General features: G+C 45.1%; 1 protein-coding gene across 4 annotated transcripts in view; it reads right to left on the bottom strand.

Annotated features, from left to right (window-relative positions):
- Nucleotides 1–25,077, bottom strand: part of LOC126920338 (TSC22 domain family protein 1) — a 202,587-nt gene that overhangs the window by 53,523 nt on the left and 123,987 nt on the right. Inside the window, exon 1 of one of the 4 annotated variants that reach the window (XM_050730562.1) lies at nt 20,073–23,753. The exons of 2 other annotated variants lie outside the window; for them this stretch is intronic. In XM_050730562.1, coding sequence (XP_050586519.1) covers nt 20,073–20,105 — 33 coding nt within the window. In that variant the 5' untranslated portion in view covers nt 20,106–23,753. Of the gene's footprint in view, nt 1–20,072; nt 23,754–25,077 lie in introns of those variants that run through there. One more of the 4 variants, XM_050730555.1, reaches the window with a different exon arrangement.

Below are 25,077 nucleotides of genomic sequence, written 5' to 3'. Positions count from 1 at the left end.
CTTTGAAAGCTGATATGAATCATATTACCAGTTTTCGACGTCTAATCCGTACTTTACTTGTATGCACAACGTTTTAACTAAAGAGAACAGTATAAAAAAATCTTTATTTCTCCCCAAACATTTCCCACCATGTTTGATCAACAGAGTCCCCAAAGACACATTCAATAGGCTTTAAAATACTGCAAGTTTCGATCAAAAACTATCCAGCTGCTAGACACGAAGGACTAAAACGGTTCTCCCCGCCGATCCAGTTCCCGGTTTCGATCAGCGTGGACTAGTCTGCCGCCCCTTTCCACGTAGCTGGTGACGTAGGGTCCGAGGTCGTCTGCGATGCCTCGCGACCCAAGATCGAATGTGCGATCGAGTGTGTAAGTGCGAGAGCAGGCCACCAGCAGAGCTCGGACCACCTCGACCGCCGGTGCAGCCGGCGTATAGCCGGTCCTCTCTCCCTCTTTCTGCCTTTGCCGTCTCCTTTTCTGCCCCTCTATCGTTCCCTCTTTATCTGCTCTGTTCGACTCCCGATGGCTCGTCCCTCGTCGCCGGTCCTCTTTCCCTGAGCGTTCGCGGACGTTCCTCCTTCTTCGCCGGTCGACGCGAAGAGCAGCCGCCGCCTCGACGAGAGACCACGATCAAAAAGAGAAGCTGAGACGAGGCTCCGACCGCCGCGGAAAGAATGCGTGGGCCGGACATAATGATTCGTACTTTGTCGGCCCAGTGGCGCGGTACAATCGGTCTCGTGGAACTAGATTAAAAGGCAAGTATATAAATATTCATGAACCACGGCCACGAATTCGGTGTAACTTCCGAACATGGAAGGTCTTTTCTCCATTTCCATGACTATTTCGTTTCAACTAAGCCAAGCGTGTCGAAGACGTATGCAACTGACGGATAAGTTTCGTTTTTATCGTGGTTGAGCGTCTTGGAACGTCCAAGAAGAAGTTCTTTTAGAATTACCGGTTTCTTTGTGTAATGTAGTACTAGTTAGCATTAGTTATGGTATTATCGCGTGGAATCAACGTGTCGATCCCATTAACGGGAGCGTTGGTAAATAGTTCAGCCATTTCCGCGATTTTATTGCTGGAATATGGAATCTCTTTAGTCGTTTTATCGTTTATGTCGCTCGATTGTCTTAACAACGCGTTTTTCACGAGATTTTATGGAGTTGAAGCGCGCGCGTCTACAAATCTTTGCTTCTAATAGCCGAGTGAGCGGATAAAGAAATTTTTTATTCAAGCTCGAAATGAACAGGAAGGAGCGCAAATACACGTATTTAATCTTAGAAGGAAAATTTCTTCGTCGAATTTTTGCAGTCGATAAAATTGAAAATCCATTATACCATTCGTTTCCAACTGTATATTCCTGAAATATCGATGTTTCTTTAAATGCTGAACTTATGATGGTCGTGATCGTGCGTCTCTAGCGATCGGTCGTTCAAAGAGAACCGTCGAAGAAGGCTTTGCGTGCCGGCGCGGCATGTTTTTCTATAACGGGGCCGCGGGGGTATCGTTAATCGGCGACTCTGATTTAAGAATATCACCGGTGCCGTCCATTGTTCCAGCCGACGTTTCCTGACTCCGTGGGCTCTCGAGAATGTCGGCAGATCGCGCGCCACGTGGGCGTCGATCGCCGCGCAAGCTGCCGATCGCGGGATCTTCGAGGAATCTCGACTGGCCATAAATTTCTTTCCCGTACCGTAACTTCTAATCCTTCCTAACAAAATTCTTCGACACTGTATCGAATCATAGAGCGTGTTGATAATTTTATGTACGATCCTTGATCAAAACTCGGTACACTTTATTTCTTTGATAAGATTAGATGTTGCGAACGAATTTTAATAACAAAGTTATTAATTAATATATAAGGCGTTATACATACATACGTATACCATAATTTCTGCACTGATTCAATAATCACGGATTATAGTAATCGAGAGGAAGCGCTATATTCTGGTTTTTATCAAGATTTCATCGATGAAAGACGACGAATCTCGTTATTTCTTTTTTTCCTACGTGTAATTACACAATCGGCCGTCAGCGTTCGGACGAAAGAGCGAGGATCCCAGAGATTCACGATAGAGAGGATCGTTGTTAATCAAGGCAAGACCACCGTGGCCAATTCGATGGCAGAAGAAGCCGCGAATTAAAGTCTCAACGGAGCAGAGAACACGATTTTACGAGCGGCTGTGGTGGGGTGAACGGCTCGCATTAGCCTAATCGTTCGAGGCCGGTCTGCCAAATAAATTGGCTGATTTGCATGGGAATTAGGAATCCCCCGTGGATCGACATAGACCTCGCCAGGTAACCCGCGTGCATGAATCTATCGCGCGAGCCATCGACGTTCAGTGTCTCTGAGTCTCACCGAGAGAGACCTCCCTTCTCGCGGCACTTTCTTCCCTCTCTTCTCTGTTTCCTTCTATGTCCTGCTTACGCGGAATGCACAGTTTAAACGCGTAAGTCTTGGGTGGTTGTTACTTCGGGGAAGATACACGCGGAAGTTGCCTAGCTTTCAATGGAATAGTTAGGTTCAGCTACTGCCTTCTGTTTGTTCCTTGCTAATTTATCGAGTCTTATGTTCCATTCGTTACCGACGATTCCAGCTCTTTCTGAATGGTTTCAATGCCTTCGAAGATTCTCAAACATAGTGGCAAATAAGAAAATACTGGGAATTGCAAATTCTCTTGCAACTTTCTCTTTAACTGAAAAAATTCGTCATGTTATATTTCCTAGTTTTTATTGATATAGATTCTATGGGTCTACAAATTTTATTCGTAATATTGTAAGAGAAAGTAAATAATTATATTTTGGCGTTGTCGATCACTGCAGTGCGTAGAATTGTGATCGACGAACGACTAAGTTTACAAGGATGAGCGGGATCGACGCTTAAATCAGATCGTTCTTATTCCGACACGTAATTTGCACGGGTTACGCGAACCCGCAATAAGGATATCTTTATTAAGCGCGATTGGGAGGACGCGCAGGCGAGAAGTCACCGAGTAAGTTTCCGTTTACGGTTGGAAGAGGTGTCGCGGAGGAGTTTTGTGAACAAAAATTAGAATTTAAAACTCGGATGGTATTTCACTGGCTTGCGATCGCCCAAGGCTGGAATAATCTCACGATGTATTAATAATCTATCGAATTGTACGAGCAACCTTTCGATAATCTAACAGTCAACGCTACTGTGAAAACTAGTAGCTATTTGTCGAACATCGATATTACCCATCGATGTTCCACGATTGCCGTTTTTCGATAATCCAGGTTCGAATGATTAATTCAACCAGTTACCGATGTAGCGTATTCAAAACTGTTTAATTATCATAATTCCTTCTCCTCTGTCCCGACTCGATTGGAGGGCCTCGACATGCACGGCGGGAGAGGCCATCGGCGAAAATTAGCTCGTACCTTCGATCGAAACGCACGCTGCACCGGCGCCCGTACAGGCAATTAACATAATATTACCCATAACGCAGCGTTTCTAATGGGATATTTATTGCGGGGAACCTCACCCCATCTTCCCGTGCGGACTAAGTGCAGAGATCGTGCGAACCGATCTCGCTCGGTTCACTCTTCGCGCCGCCCGAGGATCTTCTCACCTCGATTATCGCCGATTTTTCTCTTCCTCGTTACCGACCAAACTGCTCTCTTTCTCCCTCTCTCTCTCTTTCTCTCTCGATTTACTCTTCTTTCCTCGTTTTTCCTCTTTCTTCCCCTCGTTTCTGTGGCTCGCGGAAACAACAGGCTTCGAGCTACGTTGTTTTGACCGCGTGTTCAACCGTTACGAACGACGCGGACTGAAAGTTACCAGCTCGCGAGCAGGAAGCCGCCCTCCTTCTATCGATCTTCTAGCGCTGCATTGCGACTACAATCACTGTTAGCCGCCGATCGACGCGCCATGCCAGCCATCGTGAAAACGATAATTTCGAGCGTTTACGCGCGTTCGCGGGAAAAGGAGGTGGTCATGAGGGCTACGCTACCGCCGCTTTACGACGCTTTTACGACAGGAATTATTCGCGTCGGATTCCCGAAACTACGAACAAGCAGTAAGCTCGATGGACGGGCCTTTTGAATGAGATAGAGTTCTCGTTAAACCATGATCGGTAACCGACGAGTCGTTCCCTCGAGTGTATCCTCTCGAAGACAGTCTTCTGGTCCGCGTGTGTTTCTGCTCCTGGCAAAAGAGAATCGCCCTTCTTCCTTCTCCAGCATTGATAACGCTAATTAGGCTCGGAGACATAGCTCTTGCCCATAGGATCTGTTTCTTTTTCAGCGGCTTCAAGCGACTTAAGTGGAGTCGCGCGTATCTTGTTCGCCTCGCGTCCTTTCCTTTTACGGCAGTTTTTAAGCGGTGTTTTCCACGAGAGGAAGCTTGTTGCTGGAATGGTTCGAGCGTGTTCTGCACGGGAATATGGCTCCATTGGAATTTGGTTCTTCTTGAGTTCGCTTAACAAGGCGATGACGATTATTTAATTTTTCGGCCACTTTGTTTATTATTCGACCAGAGGCAAATAGAACGTCTGTTTCTTTTAGAGTGACGGAAAATTGGGAACAAAAGATTCGTGGGACGAAAGAGATGACATTTCTACAACCTTTCCCTGTATTCGGTTCTTGAAACGTATGCGGTAACAGTTTGGTTTCGGGTATTAAAAGTACAAAGTTTGGGGTATTAAATTGTAGTGTTTATAAGGGGACAGCTGCTCCCAATATTTTAACCGACGCCCAGCGTCCTTCCACATGGTCTCGGCCACGGGAGACTGACTAAAAAAGGGTTCGAGAGTTCACGTTTGTATAAACACCGAGACGACGAAACAGTCCTCTGTGTACGATTCGAACTTGGTTGCATATTTTAATATATTCTTCGCAGTGTAATTTAAAAGCGATCTAGCAGGCTCCATGTAAACAATTAATCTCGATGATTTACGAACAGAATTACCCTCTGTCCAATGGCTTATGAGGTGAAAAACTAGTTCTAGTAATGTGTATATACGGTACAAGATATACAATTAGTCTAGTTTATACCAGGTTAGACCCGAAGAATCAACCTTGATGGATCCCCTTCGATAAATTGTAAGAATCACCTTCCAGCTCCTCTTTCCGATCAATTACGAGGTCGGGCCTGAAGAACAGCCTCTGAATGTTTGCTCACTCCTGTAGGATCGAGGAAGAGAGCAAAAGGGTGATCGAGGAAGGAACGAGAATGACGGCGAACAGAGGAAAGCGGCATAGAGGCTAAATACAGGTTCGAAAAGGAGAAACGAATTACCTACGAATCGGCTCCGCATCCCCTTTTTATTCTTTCTTCTGTGGACCAGCTAAGAGCGGTTCCTTTCATCCTCTTCTTCCACCTCGCTTGGGAAAACGACTACAGGTCCTTTCGCCCAAAGCGACCACCTCTTATTCTCCCCCACTGTTCGCGTCCGTTCGTCTCCTCTTTCTCTCTCCACCTCGCCACCGACTCTCGTCTCCTCTCTTCTCTTCCTCTCGTTCCTCCGGCCCTCGAACGTCTCCATTAGAAGCCGTCGCGCCTTCGGGCCTCGCGGTCTCCTAATTTGCCTACCGATCCGCACGATTTCGCTGCGGGTAGCACACGAGAAAGTAACCATACCACGAATCCAGGAGAGAGCGCGCTGCCGCGCCGTTGCACCGAGCAATTTATTTTTTGAATCTCTAGCGTGTTCGGTGCGTTTCGTGCTCGGTGAGGTTGCTTTTGTCGGAGCTTGCTGCCTCTCTGCCGTTCCCTCGAGCGAGCTGCTCCGGACGCCAGAGGCCCACCACCTATTCATCTCTCTCGTTAACCACCGGACATCTTCATCGGGGATCAATGGGTCTCCCTGGATGTCTCAATAATCCGGACCGCGAATTACACGATCGGCCTATGTCCATTCCGTTCACCCGTCATTTAAGGTTACCAAGCGCGCGCGCGTTCTCGCGTGATTCCGTGATCACCACCAGCACGCCGGATCGTTCTACTGCCCCCCTTTTTTCCCTCTTCCCTCCTTTCCATCGTCGCGATCCACGCGTAAAAACACCCTTTGTCCGACGCGGTCGCTTTTTCGATGTATAATTATTTCAAATATGTGGCGCGTTTTTTGCCTCACGGGGCAATTAAGTTTCGGCCGCCGGAGTTTAGACGCGTCTCTCCCTTGACTTCCAGCTTCTAACAATAAGGTGAATGCGTTCCGGGGAAGGGGGACCATCTGCGTGGAGGAGGTGATCGCTTTGATTAAGCCATCGATGAAATTACTCTACTTCGCCAAAACTTATAAAAAGCAAACTTATAAAAAGCGAACTTATAAGAAGTAAATTAATATTATACACGGCAGCTTGCTCCACTAATATTTGAACACTTAATTTCAACCCTCTTCGTCAAACGGTTATTTCTCGCAACCAATCGTTCCCCTTTTAGATTAAAACCAAATCGATACGCGTTCGTAGAAAATTACGGGATTCGTGTCGACCCTATCGCTGCGAGCGCGTGTGTTCCAGCTGACGGTCGCCTATCACCTGGCCGACGATTTCACCGACCCCCGAGGATAAACGCGCGTGAAAATCGGTAATCGACCGGTCGTGGAAAGCTCGCTGCTGTCCCATATCGCTGCTTCTCGACCAAATAATTCGCGTGATTCGTCTCGCAGCCGGCCACTGGTACCATATCTTTTTCTTTCTCTCTCGAAAGACGAGGGCAATTCGCCTCCGATACTCGTGCAACTTTCCAGCAAATAACAGCGTTCGGTGGTAGCCTTGACTGCTACGTGTACGCGAGCGCGTGATCATCGACGATCGAGGGAATCGAGGCTCCAATGATCGTCGCAAAACGTGGCATAAATCATGATTAAACGAGAGTTTCATGTGTGCACGATTCACAGCTGGCGTGTTAGTCGGAATAATTAGATTACGAGGATTGTTGGGCTGGGAAAATGCTGGAGTTTCGGTAATTATCAGTTTTCCGTAGTGTAATAAAACGGCGAACACTATTAATAATTGGCGTATGTATGATGACATTTAAGACGTGAAATGTACAATGCTGTACTTGACGATTGCAACATTATTAAAGAGTTAAATAGGGATAGATTGATGTTATGTTAATTTTAGAATGGTCGATTGAATAATAAATGTTTTGTTCGAAGCAACGAATATGTCGTATTAATTGTGATAGAGTAATATACGATCGTTCTAACGTCCAAGTGATTGATAGTAGTCGCAAAAACGTGAACACGAAGTATAATAATGTACTTAAACGTAACTAATGATGATCGACCGTGGATAAGTATAATATTCGGAGAGCGAATGCGATTCAGTGACTCGTAATAGCGGAACGAAACATCCGTTTGCATTAATACGAATGCGCTACGCTGAATTGAAAAGGTAATTTTTCTACTCGAGGCTTTAATATTCCACGATCGGTGGATCTGAAAATGAGAACATAAAGCGGGCACGTCTAATCGAGTCCGTCGCGTTTCCCGGCTACTCAAAGCGTCGGCCACCATTAACGAAACTCATTAATAGAGTTTATTACCCTCGTTTATTACCAAGGCTGTTGCTATTTAACGTCATCATAAACTGCAGTTACAACGTTCGAACCTCGACTTATGCGTTCGTACGCGCTTCTAATGTATCGATCTCGTTCGATCGGTCCGTCACAGGCGTCTTCTTCTCCTTGAACTTGACGTAGCCTTGACTCGAGACTGAGCGTGGGCGTCACAGTCGGGGAGCCTTCGTTTTTTATCGTATCTTCTGTCCCTTGCCTCGCATCTTTCCCTTTGTCTCACCTAAACTGCTGCGCGTTAAAGTCACGGTCCGATATTTAAGTCCTCCACATGCTATTTAGTTCTCCATCCGCTCTTTACTAAGATTCATAGCAACTACCGTGGATCCTCGTATAATATGGATTCGTACAAAATCGCGACCATATTCACAGAACGTGATAAAAGCAACTGTTCGACGTATTTTTTACAGTTCCATGTGTAGATGCGAGTCAAAGAACGAGGATCCACAGAAATTGCAGATTTCTTCGCTATAAAATAAAAAATTGGAGAACAAAATATAGAAGTGGCGATTTACGCTGGAGTTAAATGGTAGCAAGAGGAATACTATTCGCGAATACCACCAAGCAAAAGCGTCGAAGCCGAGATGTATCGCGGGAGGAGCTTGGAAAGGCCGCGATTTTCCCTCGCGCGAGCGATTAGCCACAGCGCAATCTGTCCGCTCGTTGGTTCTTCCTTATGCCAGGTCTGCTGCAGTTAGACGCTTGGCTAGCTCGCACTTAAGTCGAGTTAGGCGTTAGTTAAGTCAGGCCAACGGCTATTCACGAGAGCATAGCATAGCGAAACGGGTATACTCTCGCGTGGAAAGGAATGTCTGGTCCGCTTTTCTCTTTCCTCCTGATTGATGCCGGCAGCGCTACGTTCTTTGCCCCTTTGTCTACGATGTACTTACTAGGGGAAAACGCGGTACCGCGAGCCGGTGCACCGCTTAACACGCGGGATATTTATACATCATCGTACTCGTAAAGCGTTTCGTGAAGTGCTGTGCATCGCCGGTGTCGGCCCTCTTCAACGACATTCTCTCCTTGGAAACGATTCGCGTTCCTGTTGCTGCTCCGGTGTTCCACCGGGGAAGTCCGTTTCTAAATTAACACGTTGGAATCCGAAGGATCTGGTAAACGCGCGATGTTCTTCCGTCAATTTCAAGTGGATAATTTGCGGCTAGAGTGTGCTTAGTTAGAAGAAACGGGTTAGAGGATTTGTTGGAAGAAGCAGACCACCTGAGAGTAATTTTCGGTAGAAAAAGAAAAAGGTCGTAGTTGAGCAGAGTATGTGTTTAACGAGGGAATCTTCGTGATATGAATTTCGTGTAATAATCCATAACGTAACATCCTAAATGATTTTCCTTGTTATTTATAGAATAACGATTGTGTAAAGTTGCTAGCAAACTTGTAATTACTATTTGCCATCGAGAATGGTAAAATTGACAGAACGCATGGAGAACATAGAACCGTAGGTGGCTGAGAGAACTTAATGGCTTTTTAACGAACAGCTCCGTTTACTATATTCACGACTCGCGTACCGCTCCTGTTCCGCTCGCTTCGTGGAATATTTATCATAATCATCAGCATTCGTTAGACCGACCGCGATGACGATTTAATTAAATTCGTACAAAAACTACGTCGAGGGGCCGAGCCAAAAAAGTTCTGTCTCGCTGCACGTCCGCTTGCGGAGGCGTGAAAACGTTATTATACCAGAAAGCTTTCTCTATAAAATGCAACCTCTAATTTATGTTGGACAGTGATGGAAGAAAAAGAAAAAGAAAATTACAAAAAACAGAGCGATTCAGCGATTTAGATGTTATTCATAAAGTTCACATTACGATAATATCAGGAAAATTTGTACTTTTATATCGTAATAATTAATTTAGACATCACTTGGAGAACATCCACGGGCTCTTCATACTGAAGAAAAATCTAGCTAAATTTAGATCAATGTAGTCAGAATCCTTCTAGAAAAAGGTACACAAAGATAAACGAAGTTTGCTACGAGCAAAAGATACACACGCCCACGCGCTTCGTCGAACGATCGTCTGAGAATCCTCGCACGCATACTATGCAACGGATAGCGTTTAACGTGGGAAGTTATGATATTTAAAGAGAGCGGCAGCTCTCGAATGGTTAACGGAAAACAATGCGTTTCTATTTCACGCAGTCCTGCGTTCACGGGTATGGAATTTCCGCGATGTTTCGATCGATACGTACTCGTACCGGCGCACGGCAGATGATGCATATCAAACGGAGTGAAACCAGGCCTCCTTCGCAGACCGGTAACAATGCGTTAATGTCTCGACGCTGATCTGATTACGGGAATTTACGTTGGACATCGTCATTTCACAAAGAACTCGTGTCGCAACCGAGCCAAGGGAAGATTTTTATCATTTTTCTCGTACCACCTGAACCAAACCAGAAACGCACTGCCTCTTATACTGCATCGTGTACTTACGTGTTTCGAGCATTTCGAATTGCAGGACCGTACTTCTACGTACCTAATCACCGGTATCAAAATTCTTGCAACACTGTACACGTTGAATACAGGTTGATTTGCACAAGCCCGTCATTAGAGACTCGCTTTTGACGGGCTGATTATAAGCACTTCCCGTGACCACGATATTACTTCAGGCTTTTTCGTGTTAAGCAACCAAATGGATGCTCGATCTTCGAATTTCCTGTACTCGGCCGTGGGTGTGCAATTAAGGAAACAGTCGGTATTATTACTCCAAAGAACGAGGGTTACTCATATTTCTTGAGCTTTTCTGTAAAAATGCAGCGCGTTACATACTCGATTATAATGAGACTATAAACGAGCCAGCGGAACCATTTGTAAGGCTCGTTCTTAGTGTTATGTAACCGAAACGAAGTGTGTGAAAACTCTGACGAATGATGTAGTCATCTGTTAGGCACGGACATATAGGAGAAAGTTCAATTACTCACGTTATACTAAACTAACAATTCGAATCTTGAATATTCTTACACTAACCACTCCAGATATATTTCACTATTATCTCTTTAAACCTACGTGCGACTTTAAACCGACGTCAATTTCCTGTACCATATTTCATCGCACTACTTTGCATTCTTTCACGAACCTCGCTTTCGAGTTCTTCGGACATAAAACACTGGCAACGTCAAGGCAAGAAAACCGCAGCAATTTCGTCGACAACAATGACACGCGTCCTCGACCCCATTGAATACAACGTACGACAATCCCCAAACATACCAATCGCGTTGAATCGCGAACGTACCAACGCCTGGATTCTTGGATTCCATCTCTTGGCCTCGACGATTAACAATTATAATTATTCCGGTGGAATTATACGAGGAACATCGTTGAACGATTCCACGATTCGCGTCCTCTCGGCGCGAGAGTTGTTCGCGCGAGCGAACGGTTGCAGCCAATTTGCGTACTTCTATAAATGCAGGTACCGGTGGCGTGTACCGCAGTTCGAGCGGTCAGTAAATGTTCCTAGGCGTCCAATACCGGCTGTATTCCGTACGATACATAATGCATGAGCCGGTACGCGGTGTGTTTCTTCCTCCTACTCTTCCTTCCTCCGGATCTCGCACGGTCTGGCCGCTCGTCAGTGCGAACATCAGATTCGCTAATTAAGAAGCCGTTGAATTTATCTAGCGACGATTAAATCCTATGAGCGTTCCAGCTAGCCATCGAATTGTCCCCGTGTACGTCGTTTGTTGCCAGCAGTTTCTTCTCCTCCTATCGCGTCCGTTTCACCTCGTTTAGCCGCGACGATAGCAGCGGAAAACACTCGTCACCCATAGCCGGGGTCGCGTTAAGGGTATGATTAACGCGCGAGGTATAATCTTCTCGGTAATAAGGTGTCGAGCCACTGAATCGACGAGATTTTCGCGAACAATTGAAGTTTAAGTTTAATGATCCTTTCTCCTCGCGCAACGATGCGATCCTAGTGGCATCGTTTTTAGACATTAAAGTTCATTACGTTGCAAGCGGATTACTATTCCCTTCTGTAACTATTCCACATTAAAGTACTGCGCGGCCAAGCGACATAAAATCAGAAAACCAACAGAAGTCTTATGTACGAAAAGTTTTGCAATATTTTAGAATAGACTGTTTCGTATCAGATACCTTAACGATGGAAAAGAAGGATCACAAACGAAAGCAAAGACTTTGAAATCCTGTACGCTTAATCTACCCCGTGATATCGAGGAAATTAAAAGAAAAGCAATTAAAGAGTGGTAGTCGGGGAAAAAACGGAACAAGCTCCACAAGCTCGTCGACATACAGGTCGCGAGGCGTTCCAAATGTCTCAACGCCGTTTGACGATGATAAAGTGCAGATAATAACGCGACTAAGTAATCGCATGGTCGCGTCGGCCTGATTCGCCAAAGCCGCGCGACTCTGTCCCCAGCGCGAAGAAGATAAATTTCTCGACACTGCTAATGGCGTTTCTTGCTTGCGAATTCATCTTATAAGGGCGTTCTGCGCCGGCGATGATCTGGGTGTTATAAGCCATCAGCGCCGCGGAAAGAAATGCTCCCTCCGCCGCGCTGCTGCATAAATATGCATACATCCGCCGATGGATCTTGTAACCCTGCCTCCTCCTGGTTTTTGTTAATACCATCTCAAAAATGTAGTCGTTCCTCGTTTCGCCGTAGCAAAATACCAGCCGTCGTTACCGATATATCACCGGTTATGACGCGACACGCTAATAAATTAGCCAGCCCCACTGTTGTTGTCGAAAACCCGTACTACACATACCGCACGACTTATGGTATTCTGTTGCACCGAGTTGCAACTCTCTGCATACATAGAGATCTGATAAAGTGGACTGTATCGAAATCTTCTGTCGTAAGGGTCGGAGATTAATTTTTACGGGGAACTTAAAAACCTGGTACCTTAATTAATCGAGATGGTAATCTGTTTTCTGTGCAACGAGCCGAGTCAGGTTTAAACAGATGCACGTGATGGCCGGATTTACGGCATATTATATCATGAAGCGTAGTATGTAGAGAAATATTATTAGAATAGCTACGTTAAATTTTCTGAATAAAAATGATAAAGACGATACGTACGTTCTATGTATTGTTAGCTTTCCTAAAATTTTTCGTTACAAAAGAAAAACTTTCAACTAGCCGCACGATGTCGATTTGTCAGCTTTCAATGGCACCCTCCGCGATATGCAAATGGCGGCGCAGTTTCTTTAGTGAAACGTGGTCCGTACGAGGGTGCACCGATACACGTCGCTAGTAACTATACGTTCCTCTTGGTCGGTCGGGGTCAACAGGGCACGCTATCGCGCGAATCCGTGCACATCGGTCCAAGAATTTCCAGAGAAGCTTCGTATGCATATGCATGCAGACGCTGCGTATACGGTAAACACCGGTAGACGTAGGATAGGAAATAACTGCCAATTAGCGCGAGTCCCTAACGGAGGAAACCTGAGCGCAAGCCGCCTCCGCTTAGCTCTGACTCACTTTTCATTGCGCGGTTCTTGCGTTGATGCGCGCAACCCTAACCGTGCGATTGGGCGTTTCCCAGGATCAAAGAACAGAAAAGTAGATATTTTGATTCTAAAGAATTTTGTTATTATCAGGATTCCATAGTTCTATAGCGGGGAATTTGTGGATATGAGGATTGTGGAATGTGGAGAGTGCCTGATTCGCCGATGGAATTTTGGTGATGCCGTGGCAATCTAGCTTTTATTGAGAAACTCGTTTCTAATCGTTACCGGCGGTGGCATTATGTGACTTTTCTATATTTTCAAGAATCCATATAATTAAAAAGAATCCATTATTTCCATTACTCGAATAAACACGAATAAACGATTGGATTTCATAATGGATTAAATATCCGTCCGCCAATATTTAAGCCCACCTTCGACAAATATGGTCGATCGGTTATTATCTCACTGAAAAACGTTTACGTCACTCAACCCTCGATGGGAAGTAAAGCAGCTGTCTCGAATGGCATCGAAAAAGCGTCCAGGGAAACTTCGTCGTCGTGTCACCATCGGCGCATGGACACGCGCGGCTGCCTTGCGGGGAACGCGGCAGATGCGTAGAGAATTCGTCTGATTGAGGGTGATACTATAACGAACCAAGGCCTCCAGGTTCGTGATCCAGCATGATAAAATTGAGCACGGGGAGGGCATATGGTGTTTCGCGGTGTTCGCGTGATCCTCTCGCATTTTTCTTCCATCGGTTGCATTATATTGAGCTCTCGTTTATTTTGAATCACTGACGTGTATGTAATTTGTGTCGCGATTAATCGGAAGCCAGTTCGATTTCCTGGGTAATTAAATTCGGATACGATAATTAACCCCGTGCAGAACTGTATAGAATACATTTATGCTTGTACAAGGGCTATATGCTCGGACAAGGGTCAACGTAATTTCGTTCGTGCTCGAAACGAAACGTTGATTTGGAGCAGAACCCACTGTAATTAGTAGAAACCATCGATTCAAACTGAATTTCGTGTTCCTTAATCCGCGTAGATTATGTTTTTTGTTTGCGATTCAGTGAAAGTCACTTTACCACCGTTGATTCCTTTGGAATCATTCAAAGATCCGGTTCTTACTGTAATCCAGGCTAAAGAATGAACGCTAGTAAACACAGAAACGGGTCTGCGTAGTTGCACCGGTTATGCTATGAAACCGGATAAATTATTTATGAATGTCATTCCGGTTCCGAACTTTATGAAACACCCTTCGTAGGTATTCTCGGCCTGTCTTTCTTTTCCCCCCCTTGCTCTGGTTAAACTTTAAAGCTCGCTTTCACCAGGATTGTCGATAAAAGACTAACCTCCTCACCCCTATGAGAATTGCATTACGTTCAGTCATCATCATCCACGTGTTTCTTCCCACGCTATAATCTCGCACCCCAACGCAACGCCAATACAAAGCACCGCGTTTCCACTCGAAGAACACATAACCAGCCACGTGTACAGTATGTAGATAATGACGTTTCTGAAGGCACATGGCGACAGAGAGATTTATCCGGTGAGAATACCGGTGACACTGTTTCCTGCGGCTCCACCCCTTTGACGACAGGGTCTGGTGAATTCTGAATGCGACCGCGACTTGCAATGGTTGTGGACGAGACATTGAGAAAAAAAAAGCAGCAACGTGTAGAGCGTAGAGGAAACAAAATCGGCCAGATTCGGATCAGAATTCAGGGAGCATTGAGGGTGTCGTTGCCGCCACCACAGGCCGCGGAAGATTTACGAATTCGCGTTAGATCTCTGGCCGAATGTTCGAGCATTCGAGAGTAGATAATCGATGCGGTGTCAGACGGTGCCGTTTTCGTGAACAAAGCTTCGAAATTATGCGGAGCGTGAGGGGAATACGCACGAAAAAGGAATACATCCTGAGATCATTGTTCATGGTACATATTTGGAACGATAAAATTCCCGAACATCGAAAGTTATGATAAATCCATTTTTGTCAATTTCCCGACTTTTACACCACTTACAAAGCACATATTTAATAAAACGCAAAGATGGCGTTGAGACGCGATTGGTTGACAATACACTGAATTTTATAAAAGACTTATAAAAGAAGAAAATATGACTTATATTTTTTAAAGCCACTGTCACTTTCTTAGTAATGAACAGTAAACGCTTCTCGCGCTGGGCCAGAACGAAAATTCCCAGGCGAGAAGACGGGATAATGAATAACTCGCGAAACTACGCGCTGTCACTGCGTTAAGAACGAACGAACGCGTCGGATCTGGTCGATAAATTTCCGTTCGTACGTAAAATAATCGCTGTGATATACGAGCCACGATATTCGTAATTTCGCGACGGTAATTTACTGATAGTTGTATTTTCATAAAAGCTACTCGCGGACAGGCGAAATATTGCTCACGCCTCAGTCCGCCGCGATATAAATGCTCCGGTAGAGATCCGTTTGTACGTTTGATCGAGCCAAGCTGCATAAGCAGGTAGGTCAGTCGGAACCTGGTGAAAATTGCTACAAACGCATCCCCGAGGGTAGTCATCAGCTTCTTCTTGCGAGCTTTGGGACTCGGAAAAACTGTGTTGCCAGTCGTGACGCACGCGCCTGAATCGCGATCGTGCATTTCTCTGAAACTAATGTCTCAATTCATGGAAACATTATACGCGAATTACCTCTGCGGGAATGAGCAGAGATCATTGTGGGCTGTCGCGTCATTATACGTGCCATTTGCAAGTTTATCTTTTAAACGCGCGGTGTGCTTTTTCATCCGATAGTCTATCATCATTACTTTCCCGCGAGGAAAGTTTCTCTGTACGTATCTTACGAGAATGAGAGGTTTTGATCGAGCTTGAGTTGTTAAAACACAGATGAAATTAAGTTGGAAGGATTGTAAAAGGGTAATTACACCGTTGGAAATAAATTGTCAAACGAGCTGACGTTTAATTCTCCTATTTGCACGGTGGTTTGCAAAAGTATTTGAACGTTTATGTTCATTATTTCTAGCGAGTGAAATGTAGATATTACATTAAAGTTATTGAACCGAGTAAGCAGGAAATAATTCTATTATATGCTTCAAAGCACGAACCATCGCGTCGATGGATTAAAAAGATACTCGATGAACTTTTGAAGCGTTAGAGAATCGGAACAAAATTGGAGGCCATTTCTCTTCGTTATTCACGTGACACGGAAGTCAACGAAGTGTAAAAAATTAGAATTACCGCAGCAATTTCACTACTGAATGGAATTGCCTCTGTCCGTTACCATAGACTATAATTAGACGCTACTTTGACCTAATAAAAGTAATTCGGTTGCGCCGGAGGAGTCGAGCCGAAAGCGAAAAAAAGTCAGGAGCTGGAGGGTGTGTCGCTACCTCCTGTTAAAAGCCGGTGTTTAAAATGGCGAAATTATATAGAAGAGCCGCGTGGTGTGTAAAAGCCGCGAGTGGCCGAGTGTCGCGAACAGAGGATTCGTTTCACTTCGATATATCGTGATTAATATCTGTAAAACAGCGTCATTACCAGCGATGGTAGAATAGACGGTGTCATTGGCGGAGTTCGCCTGCTCCGAAGCGGTCAACACGTACGACTGCAATTTCCAGCGGGTGAGCAGAGTCGTCGTTCTTGCAATTTCATGGCGTGTTAGAGCCGATCATGGCCCACGGCCATCGGATATTTCGCTGTGTATATACACCGTATCGGTACACGAGCGTGTACGAGAGAAAATTCGAAACGATCGCCGGACGAGAAACCGCCATTAAGCGACCGCGGTTTCCGCTAATCGAGTCGTTTCTCCCTTGTAACGTGGGAGGTTCGGTACACGTCGCGCGATTCGCAAAGCCTCAGATCTCGGACAGCCTGTAACGATGTTTGTGCAAGATGATTTACGGAGATCGAGGTGTATTTTCTCCGGTACCGCTCTAAACAATGAGCTTTCAAATCTTATCTGGCCATTGTGCGTGTATTTTATTACGGCGATTCGGCTGAAATCGTCGGGAGGAGGAGCGCCGGGTTAAGTGCAAGCTTGCAACCTTTGCAAGGTGAGTCTTAATTATACGTTATGACTATGTGCAAATGCACGGCGGAAAGGAAGAATGAAATATCATGCGAGACGAGATTTATGGGAAATTTTATGGTACTATGTGAACCGTATCTCGTGAACAATGATTCGCTGTTCTTCGGTAACGAATGTTCTTCGTACGAGACTCCATTACCAGTTACCAATTTTAACACCTATCTCTTATTACGCCAAGATTCACGCAATAGAATTTAAGAAAGTGTAACTTTTTAGTCTCAATTTCTTCAACATCTGTAACTTATAGTGTTTAAATCTAAAATAAAAATCAATTTATTAGCATCTTCTTGCTCATAATTGAACTAATATTATTAGCGAAAATATTGTGCAAAAGGTCCTGGAAATAAAATTGTACCTATCCTACGCGAAATTACGAACTCACTTTCACAGGTTATAATTTTACGATAGAGAAGAAGTCCCTCCCACGGTGAAATTGTATCGCTGAAAAAAGACGAGACCATAGAAAACACGATCGCGCGTTATCAAGCAGAAATTCCGAAAGGAAGAGTGTATAAAGAGGGTTCGGCTCGAAGCGGCGTTGTTTCACGGGGGGTAACGATCCTCGAGATCTCATTTACAGTACAAATTAGTCGTAGGCCGGTCCTTGGTCCTTAATGGTTGGCCGACACGCAAAGAGGCTAGCTTTAATGAAGACCGCGCTTTGTCCGTGACGAAGTGCTGCGCGGTGTGACGCGGCTCGCAGCCGATCCGCTCGCGTCGCACCGAGCCGCGCGGCCGTATTTCGCTCGAACGTCCGCTGAATGCGAGTTAAACGAAGATTTATGCCGTGCCGTGTAAATATAAACAACAATATGCAATCCCCGTCTTATTGTCCCGCGCGAACGAGCCGCGCAAGCCGACCGATGCGAACTATGCTTTCACGCATGCTCTCGCGTCGCGAGCCTTTCTACCGAGCTAATTGACTGAACACCCAGAGACACCGGATAGTGACTGCTTTTGTATCGTGTGTTCTCCGCTTTCGAAATTCGTCCAAATAGGAAATATTAAGTACATAACGTATTTCGGCAATGGGAATTACAACTAGAAGCTCGTAGTTAGTTTCTAGCAAATTAATATCGACAATGTTTGTTTAATCTGTAATGATTGTGGGAGATCAAAAAGCTGAGGTTGAGCGCAGCTTCCGAAATGCCTTTCTATTGAGCGATTTCAGAAGACGTTGAAGTAGAACTTGAAGATCATCTACTAGGTGTAAATCTAAAACTCTAAAAGAAGTTGTACACGCAAAACCCTAACAAAAAAAGTACGAAGCAAAGACTATTTATCATAATTCAAGGAACGAATCAAGAATTGCTACATCATCGAAACAATTCCTCCGATCTTCGCTGTGGTCATAATGTGTATCAGTCCTTCATCCTGTTCTTGGTTCATCATACTCGACGCGATCCGTTTCTCCTAACTATCCCCGGCAACGACGAACAAGATAGACCGCGAAGGGAATGAAAAATGGAGACACGCGGTATATTTCGTCAGCGAGAGAGAGCGCGTTTCGTCTCGCCGGCGAAATTTCAGCGAGCGCGTAATGCGCGCGCCTATTAAATGAACCGGTTTTAATGAATTTGCTTGTCCGCGGCGTACGCGAGCCGGCGCGGTGTGCACGTGTAGTGCGGCGAACGTGGAGTCGCTTCGGAAGACTAATCGACCGGGGCGTAACGAGCCACCGAGCGACGATCCTTCCTCTGTACGGACGAGGACGAAACACTTCTCTTCTCCGCGAGCGGCCGCGTTTTTTGCGAGCGCGCTTCAGAAATTTGTCTGTCGCTGCCTTAATACGCCGGCTGTCACGCCCGTCGACGCTCATCCATCCAGAGTACTTCTGGCAGGTACGTGCCTCCCTCCGCTCCTCTTGTATCGCTTTAATTCGCCGGTTCCCACGTGCGATTTCGCCGACTGCGATTTATTCTGACGCGCTTAACTCGCGAAAGTTGTCTCGGCGAACGATGGATCGCGTTTCGTTTCCTTCTCTTTTCGAAAGTCTAACTCGGATGACGTAGTTTGCAGGTTTTTTGTAGTGATTACTCTTAGGAATGAAGATTTAGTCATTTGACATTCAGTTCCTCGGTATAGATGACGTGATTTTAATATCGAAGAATTTTTCAATGAAATGAGCGAAATGAGCGAAGGCGAAGATTTAATTCTCCAGTGCCATCGATGAAATCATCAGACACTGAACTAATTTGGAGTTTTTCAATTAACCAAGGTTCTATCAATCTTGATGATGTGCGTTTTGTTCGAGAAATAGGTTTCAGAATGACACGGCCATTAGACTCTCGTCAGTGATCGCTTCGACTGTAATCAGTACTAGCTAACTTACACCAACCGGGCATATCGATTCAATAAATCTCGTGATTTTTTTTTCGTTCTAATAAGTATTACGCGAGATGATACGTAAGACATTCATCATCGATGCGAATGAAAGGAGATTCATACATGGAAAGATGCAGACTGCATCCTGGCATTGGTTTCGAATCAACTACCATGCTAATAATTTAGTCCAATCATGAATCGATAAATTTCTGTAAACTCTAACCGGAATAAAATTACCCGCTTTAGGTATTATATTTATAGAAGAGTAGAAAATTCGACAGTTCGAAGGACTATAATCTAAGGGTTGGCTTCTTTATGGATCACAGTGTTTCTCCAATGTTTTGAATATGTTTGTTTCCCAATAATTGCAGCCCGGCTTTCGAAGTATCCGCTGCCACCTCACTTATGTATACGTGTCCACGCTTGTTTCCGCGTTTTATCTTGTAATTATTAACAATCGTGTGCGGTTAACGTTCGACGATCGTACGTCATTTGCGCGGGACTCTGTGATTACAACGCGTACAACGTTTAGAAGGGTGGCAAAGCGACTCGTGGCACGAGAAGAGACTGCAAACGCTCGTCTAACCGGGATCCCCGTTAATAACACGCCAGTCGATCTGTCATCGACGTCGTTTTACTCTTTTCAAGTGAAATTCATTCCCTCCCCCGAAAATAATAGCTGCTTGACAGGTGAAATGTACTCACTATGTCCTCCATGCTGTGATTTCCAGTGTGCATTAATCCGGGATTAGTACAGCTTCCCACGGGCGCCGTGTGAAGCGAAGAGGAGCTTACATGTACACGTGCGTTACTATCGCGAAAATTGCACTTCCTGACAATTGCTTCTCCCTTCGTCGTTTCCCCGATCAATCACGCCTTCCTCCTTGCACTTGATATCGAACTACCAGCTGTCATGCCTGGGATCATCGTTCGAAAAACGATCACTTTTCGTCGAACTTGTCACCACTTTCAAACTCCATTAAAACTTGTCCCTGCTCCGAAATCGTGCACCAATATCTTCTTGACGATCATAACACTATTTTCACGGAACGTTTATTGGATTACTCGTATCGGTTGTTAGATACAAGGATTTCTTCCTGCTCACATGTAAATGATTACACTTGGCCGCGTATACTTTCGCGAATCGGAGCTGTTTGTCGTAATCCGAGATGGAGTATCGAGTCTATTTATACACGGAAAAGCTCGCGCAGAGACACGTACACGCGGGCCCCGCGATCTCACCGTAAGATCGCCGCGAGGATCGTCGTCACCGGTACACGGTGACGACAACGACGGTCAGGGTGGTCCACGACGCGCGACATCCTCGTACCGGTCGTCGAAGTCTCCGCGTGCTCGCTACACGTTCGCCAGCATTGTCGAATCCTCTCCGTTGTTATTCCAATCTTCTTCCTCTAGAATCGATACTACGTCGACCACAATGTCCTCCGGAATACTAAAAAAATCTCCGAACTCTGATCGACGAATCCTGTGATCAACAAACGTCGTGTCACGCTCGATCTTCCCTATTTCGTATCGATCGAAAGGATCGTCCTGTTTTTATCATGTTCCGGGGAGCAAGAACTTCCAGCGAATCCAGATCCAGGGACCACACACAGTCGTGGAAGAGTTCGTAGAACGGTCGACGATCGCAGTAGAACACGAGACGAACGGACAAACAGACGAACGGATGCAAAGAACGCGCCAAGAGCCAACCGTTCGCCGGCTCGGGCTGAGTCTCACTGACTCGGTTGTTGCGTTGCCCGCCAGCTCTGGCCGCGACGTGTTTCGCTCGATAGAGAGGGAGAGAGAAGCATGCAGGGGAAGAAAGAGCGACAGAGACGAGTAGGAAACTTGTGTAGAGGGGGTTGTAAGGCCCTTCCATCGAACCCCTCCATAGTAGAGGCCTACCGGGTGCCCAGGGCTTCGACCATTATCTCTGTTAGGCAGCGCTGCCCCGCGCCACAGACGATCCAGAGGGACGAGGTTCCAAGGGCTTTATTATATTTACGAGGCGTTATCGAGTCAATCCAACAATATTGATTCCGCGCCGCGAAGAGATCGGCCATCTTAAAGAACGCCCAATACATGGACCCCCTTTGGTTACGCGTTCCCGTGCTACCGGAGGGCTCGTGGCACTCTCGCTCTTATTTTTTTCGCTCGCAATTTCTTAATAAGGATCTCTCATTCTGTTCGAGTTCTTCCAAATTTGATGTTAATCGAATCGTCCATCGAATCATCCACTGAATTTATCGAATTTCGCGCCACTAGTTCAACGACGAGCAACGAAATCGGAGCTTGCAAAATATAGATTAGAAAATAAGCGAGTTACAACTATTTCTCTTTAGAGGAGTAGACAATTTTTTTTTATAGATATAAGTACTATAAAGGAGCAATTGATTCTGAATTGGTTCCGATGGTTGTCGACTAGTTGTTCCGATCGTTGAAAGTTGTGGACCTCATCGATCGTCTGACTTTACATCCTCGCTATATCCTTTCTACCACGAGTACTTGTATGTTCCTGACGTTAGTTCCGTGCGCTGAAGAATGCGAATGGAATGCATTAGCATGAATAGAGCTGCAGGCATCTAGTTCCGTTCGGCGTTCGGTAAATTCTTCGTTCGACGATCTCGATTTGCTGTCTTCTCTGGACAGAGTAGTTTAGAACATGAGGGAGAGCATGCGGGTTTTCGTTTACAGAGATTCTTCTTGATTCGTCATGACACGCGGTTACATAGGGGTGACCTCCTCCGCTTGGAAGCTTTTTTAGATAGCTCTTGGTGGATAGCAAGCACGATGCACTGTGAGTGAGACGTTTTCGATTCCATGCCGGCGGAAGTTGTGGAACACAGTAATTTATTCTTTGTCCAGTCAATCGTTTCGTTCCTTTTCTTCTTCGTTTCCATCAGTTTTTTCTCCTTCCCGCGCTTCCAGCGGGATGACCTCTTCTCTCGTAGAGGGAATAAAAACGAGTTTCTCGTACGAATTAGATGTCCTTTTGAATTATTGTGTCGGTCCTTACCTGACTCGTTGCCGGGGTCATTGTCTTTATAATCCGAGATCTCGTTTTAGCCCTGCTCGTATTATAGTCTTGATTTAGGTGAATTCTATTACGCCCTACTCTCGGCATACATATTGTCATATTAAAGTCGGGATCTTTTTTAAGTCGGCATGGCTCTTTCGTACGTGATGAAATAAGAATAATCCATTCATATTTGAATGTTTTCTTCCCCGCGTTCCTTCTCGATTAACGGAACCAAGGATTTAGAATTCTTCATCCATATAGTGAATTCTTTGTTTCCTTTCGAACGATCCTTGCAGCCTTTCAACATTGCCAAATTGATCAACCTCGCCATTTGTGCATTTGTGGAATCGAAAAACATCATCATTCTTCCCTACTTTTCTATATCTGGGAAACCTTTACGATCGTTATCCAAGTATTTGTTCAATTTCAAGATTCCCTGCACAAAAAGAAATTACTTCACAATCAATTTACTCTGATTAAATCCATGTCGTCTGGAGCACAGTAGCTCTATATTGTGCCATTAGCGGTGACTTGAACGTTCAGAAATAACACCGTCTTCCAGCAATCTTAAGCTTTTTCATTTCGCAGTGACGTTCAAACGTAGCGCAGGAATAACCCAGGGCGATTTTTTGACGGAAACGAATAGCGCCATCAAAAAGTACACGTTACCATTGAACAATCAGAGAACAGACAGTACATGCTACGTCAAGAACATTATGGGGTAATAATCGCAAACAAAAAGACACTTCCCGATGTCTGCTTACGGTGAACTGGTTACGAACGTGTCCTCACCAGCAGCCGATTCTTCGTAGCGTGGAGTGTGTTCAGGTGCACACGCGGGTGTGTGGGTGGCCGCGTAACAGCTGATCGTCGTCGTTGATCAGAATGGTTGAGCAGGAAGCTGCGGACATCCTCGTGGCCGCAACCATTTATACGCGGGTTGCTTTGGAATTTCATCCGTATTAGATTCGAGCGGAATGATAACGATACCGTATCTCGGCCTTTCTCTCACTCGCACCTCGGCCCGTTTTTCATTCGGCTCACTGCTCCGGATGTCTTTTCTATCTCCATTTTTGGTTTCTATTCTCTGCCTATTATAATTTGACATTCTCCATGCTCATTGATCGTTCATGCCACATGAGATTCAATTAATTTTTTCATCAATTTCAAGGATCACTTTGTATGCTCTTTTTCTTTCGCGTTCTTTCGTGTTCATTAGCGTTAGAGGCTTACGTAAGAATTCAAGTAGGCAGGACAGAAAGTAAACGTGTCATGTGCCAATAGCAAAACGTTTAATTGACTTCGTGATGTAGAACACATTGCCTAAGCTTGAACAATCGCGATTATTAAATATAGAATCGAGTACCATTCGACGCAAGTTACGATCAATCAGTTTTATATCCCATTAAATTGTTCATCGTTGATCTAAGTGAATATGCGGTAGAGTTGGAGAAACCTTGGACAAACGGAGAAACATCGTTTATTTATGTGATCTATGCGTGGATTATTTTGTACGACGCATCGCGTATACCTTATAACGATATCGATCGACGTAAAAACAACGGGGGACATTAATGAACGGCATAAATGCTAATACCGTTACTCGATTCAAGAATTGTATTTTACGATTAGGCATCGTCCTACAGTATCGTATCTACCGTTTTATACAAATTCAATGCTTGAAATATATATGCGATGCAATATGAAATATATATGCAAATATCGTTTGTCCGTTTATAACATCTCATTGAATAGAAACAAGAAATTTGTAAATCTTCTTATATCGGAAGTAGAAACTATCTTAGGTGTAAAAATCTTTGGTATTTATTCAGAAGATGTCGGTAATTGCTTCAGAACTCCTACGTATGAAATGCAAAGGGCACATTGGGCTATACTAGTAGAAATGAAACGGATAGAGAGAGGAATAAAAAAAGAAGGGAAAGATCCTAGTTTCTCAAATTTCTTAGATTCTCAAATCCTACCACGATTTTTTAACGTATGTTCACTTGATTTAAATAACATCTCGAGAAACGAGAGTTCTTTTCTAATCCTCGTGAAAGCGCGCTCTGGCTGTGTGCTCACGGAAGGTAAGGGAGGAGACTTGATGAACTTGCCTCGTGAATCACCTCGCCTATAAAAATCGGCGCCGATGCGTGAGAGAGATAATGGCGGGGAGGAGCGGTAACAACAGGTTTGCTTATGTACGCACTTACACTGGCCCCGTTGGGGCAGGGATGGGGCCGGGGAGCAGGAAACTCGAAGAGCAGCGACGAAGAAGGCGGCCGCGCGACCGCAACGCGTGCACCTCCAGCGGGAATGCACGCACACGTCTGGCGAGTACACGCTTGCGCTTGAACCTGATGCAGGTGAGTCAGTACGCGAAACGCGCTAACGCCACGAGACTAACGTTCGAGTTCAGAGTTCCGCAGGTTGCGCGAGGGTGGCATTTTACCCGTGTCGTGTTACGTTTATTGGCGTGGCGAGAGGCAGTTACGAAGCAGCTGGTGGTCTCTCGAATTGGTCGAGTTCACTGCTTGTCTTTTGTCAAGCAATAGAAATTGCATATAAGGCTTCAACGAGAATTTTGGGGAAAAATTCCTACGATAAGATATCGATTTCCAATATAATAATTTCAGATGATTCTGTCGTATTTGGTGAAAGTTTATAACACCATGCAGACGACCATTC

Source organism: Bombus affinis, chromosome 1 (assembly GCF_024516045.1).
Source record: "Bombus affinis isolate iyBomAffi1 chromosome 1, iyBomAffi1.2, whole genome shotgun sequence".
NCBI classification, from domain to species: Eukaryota; Metazoa; Arthropoda; class Insecta; order Hymenoptera; family Apidae; genus Bombus; species Bombus affinis.
Note: the sequence above shows the minus strand (reverse complement) of the source record. Positions and strands in the feature narration are given on the sequence as shown.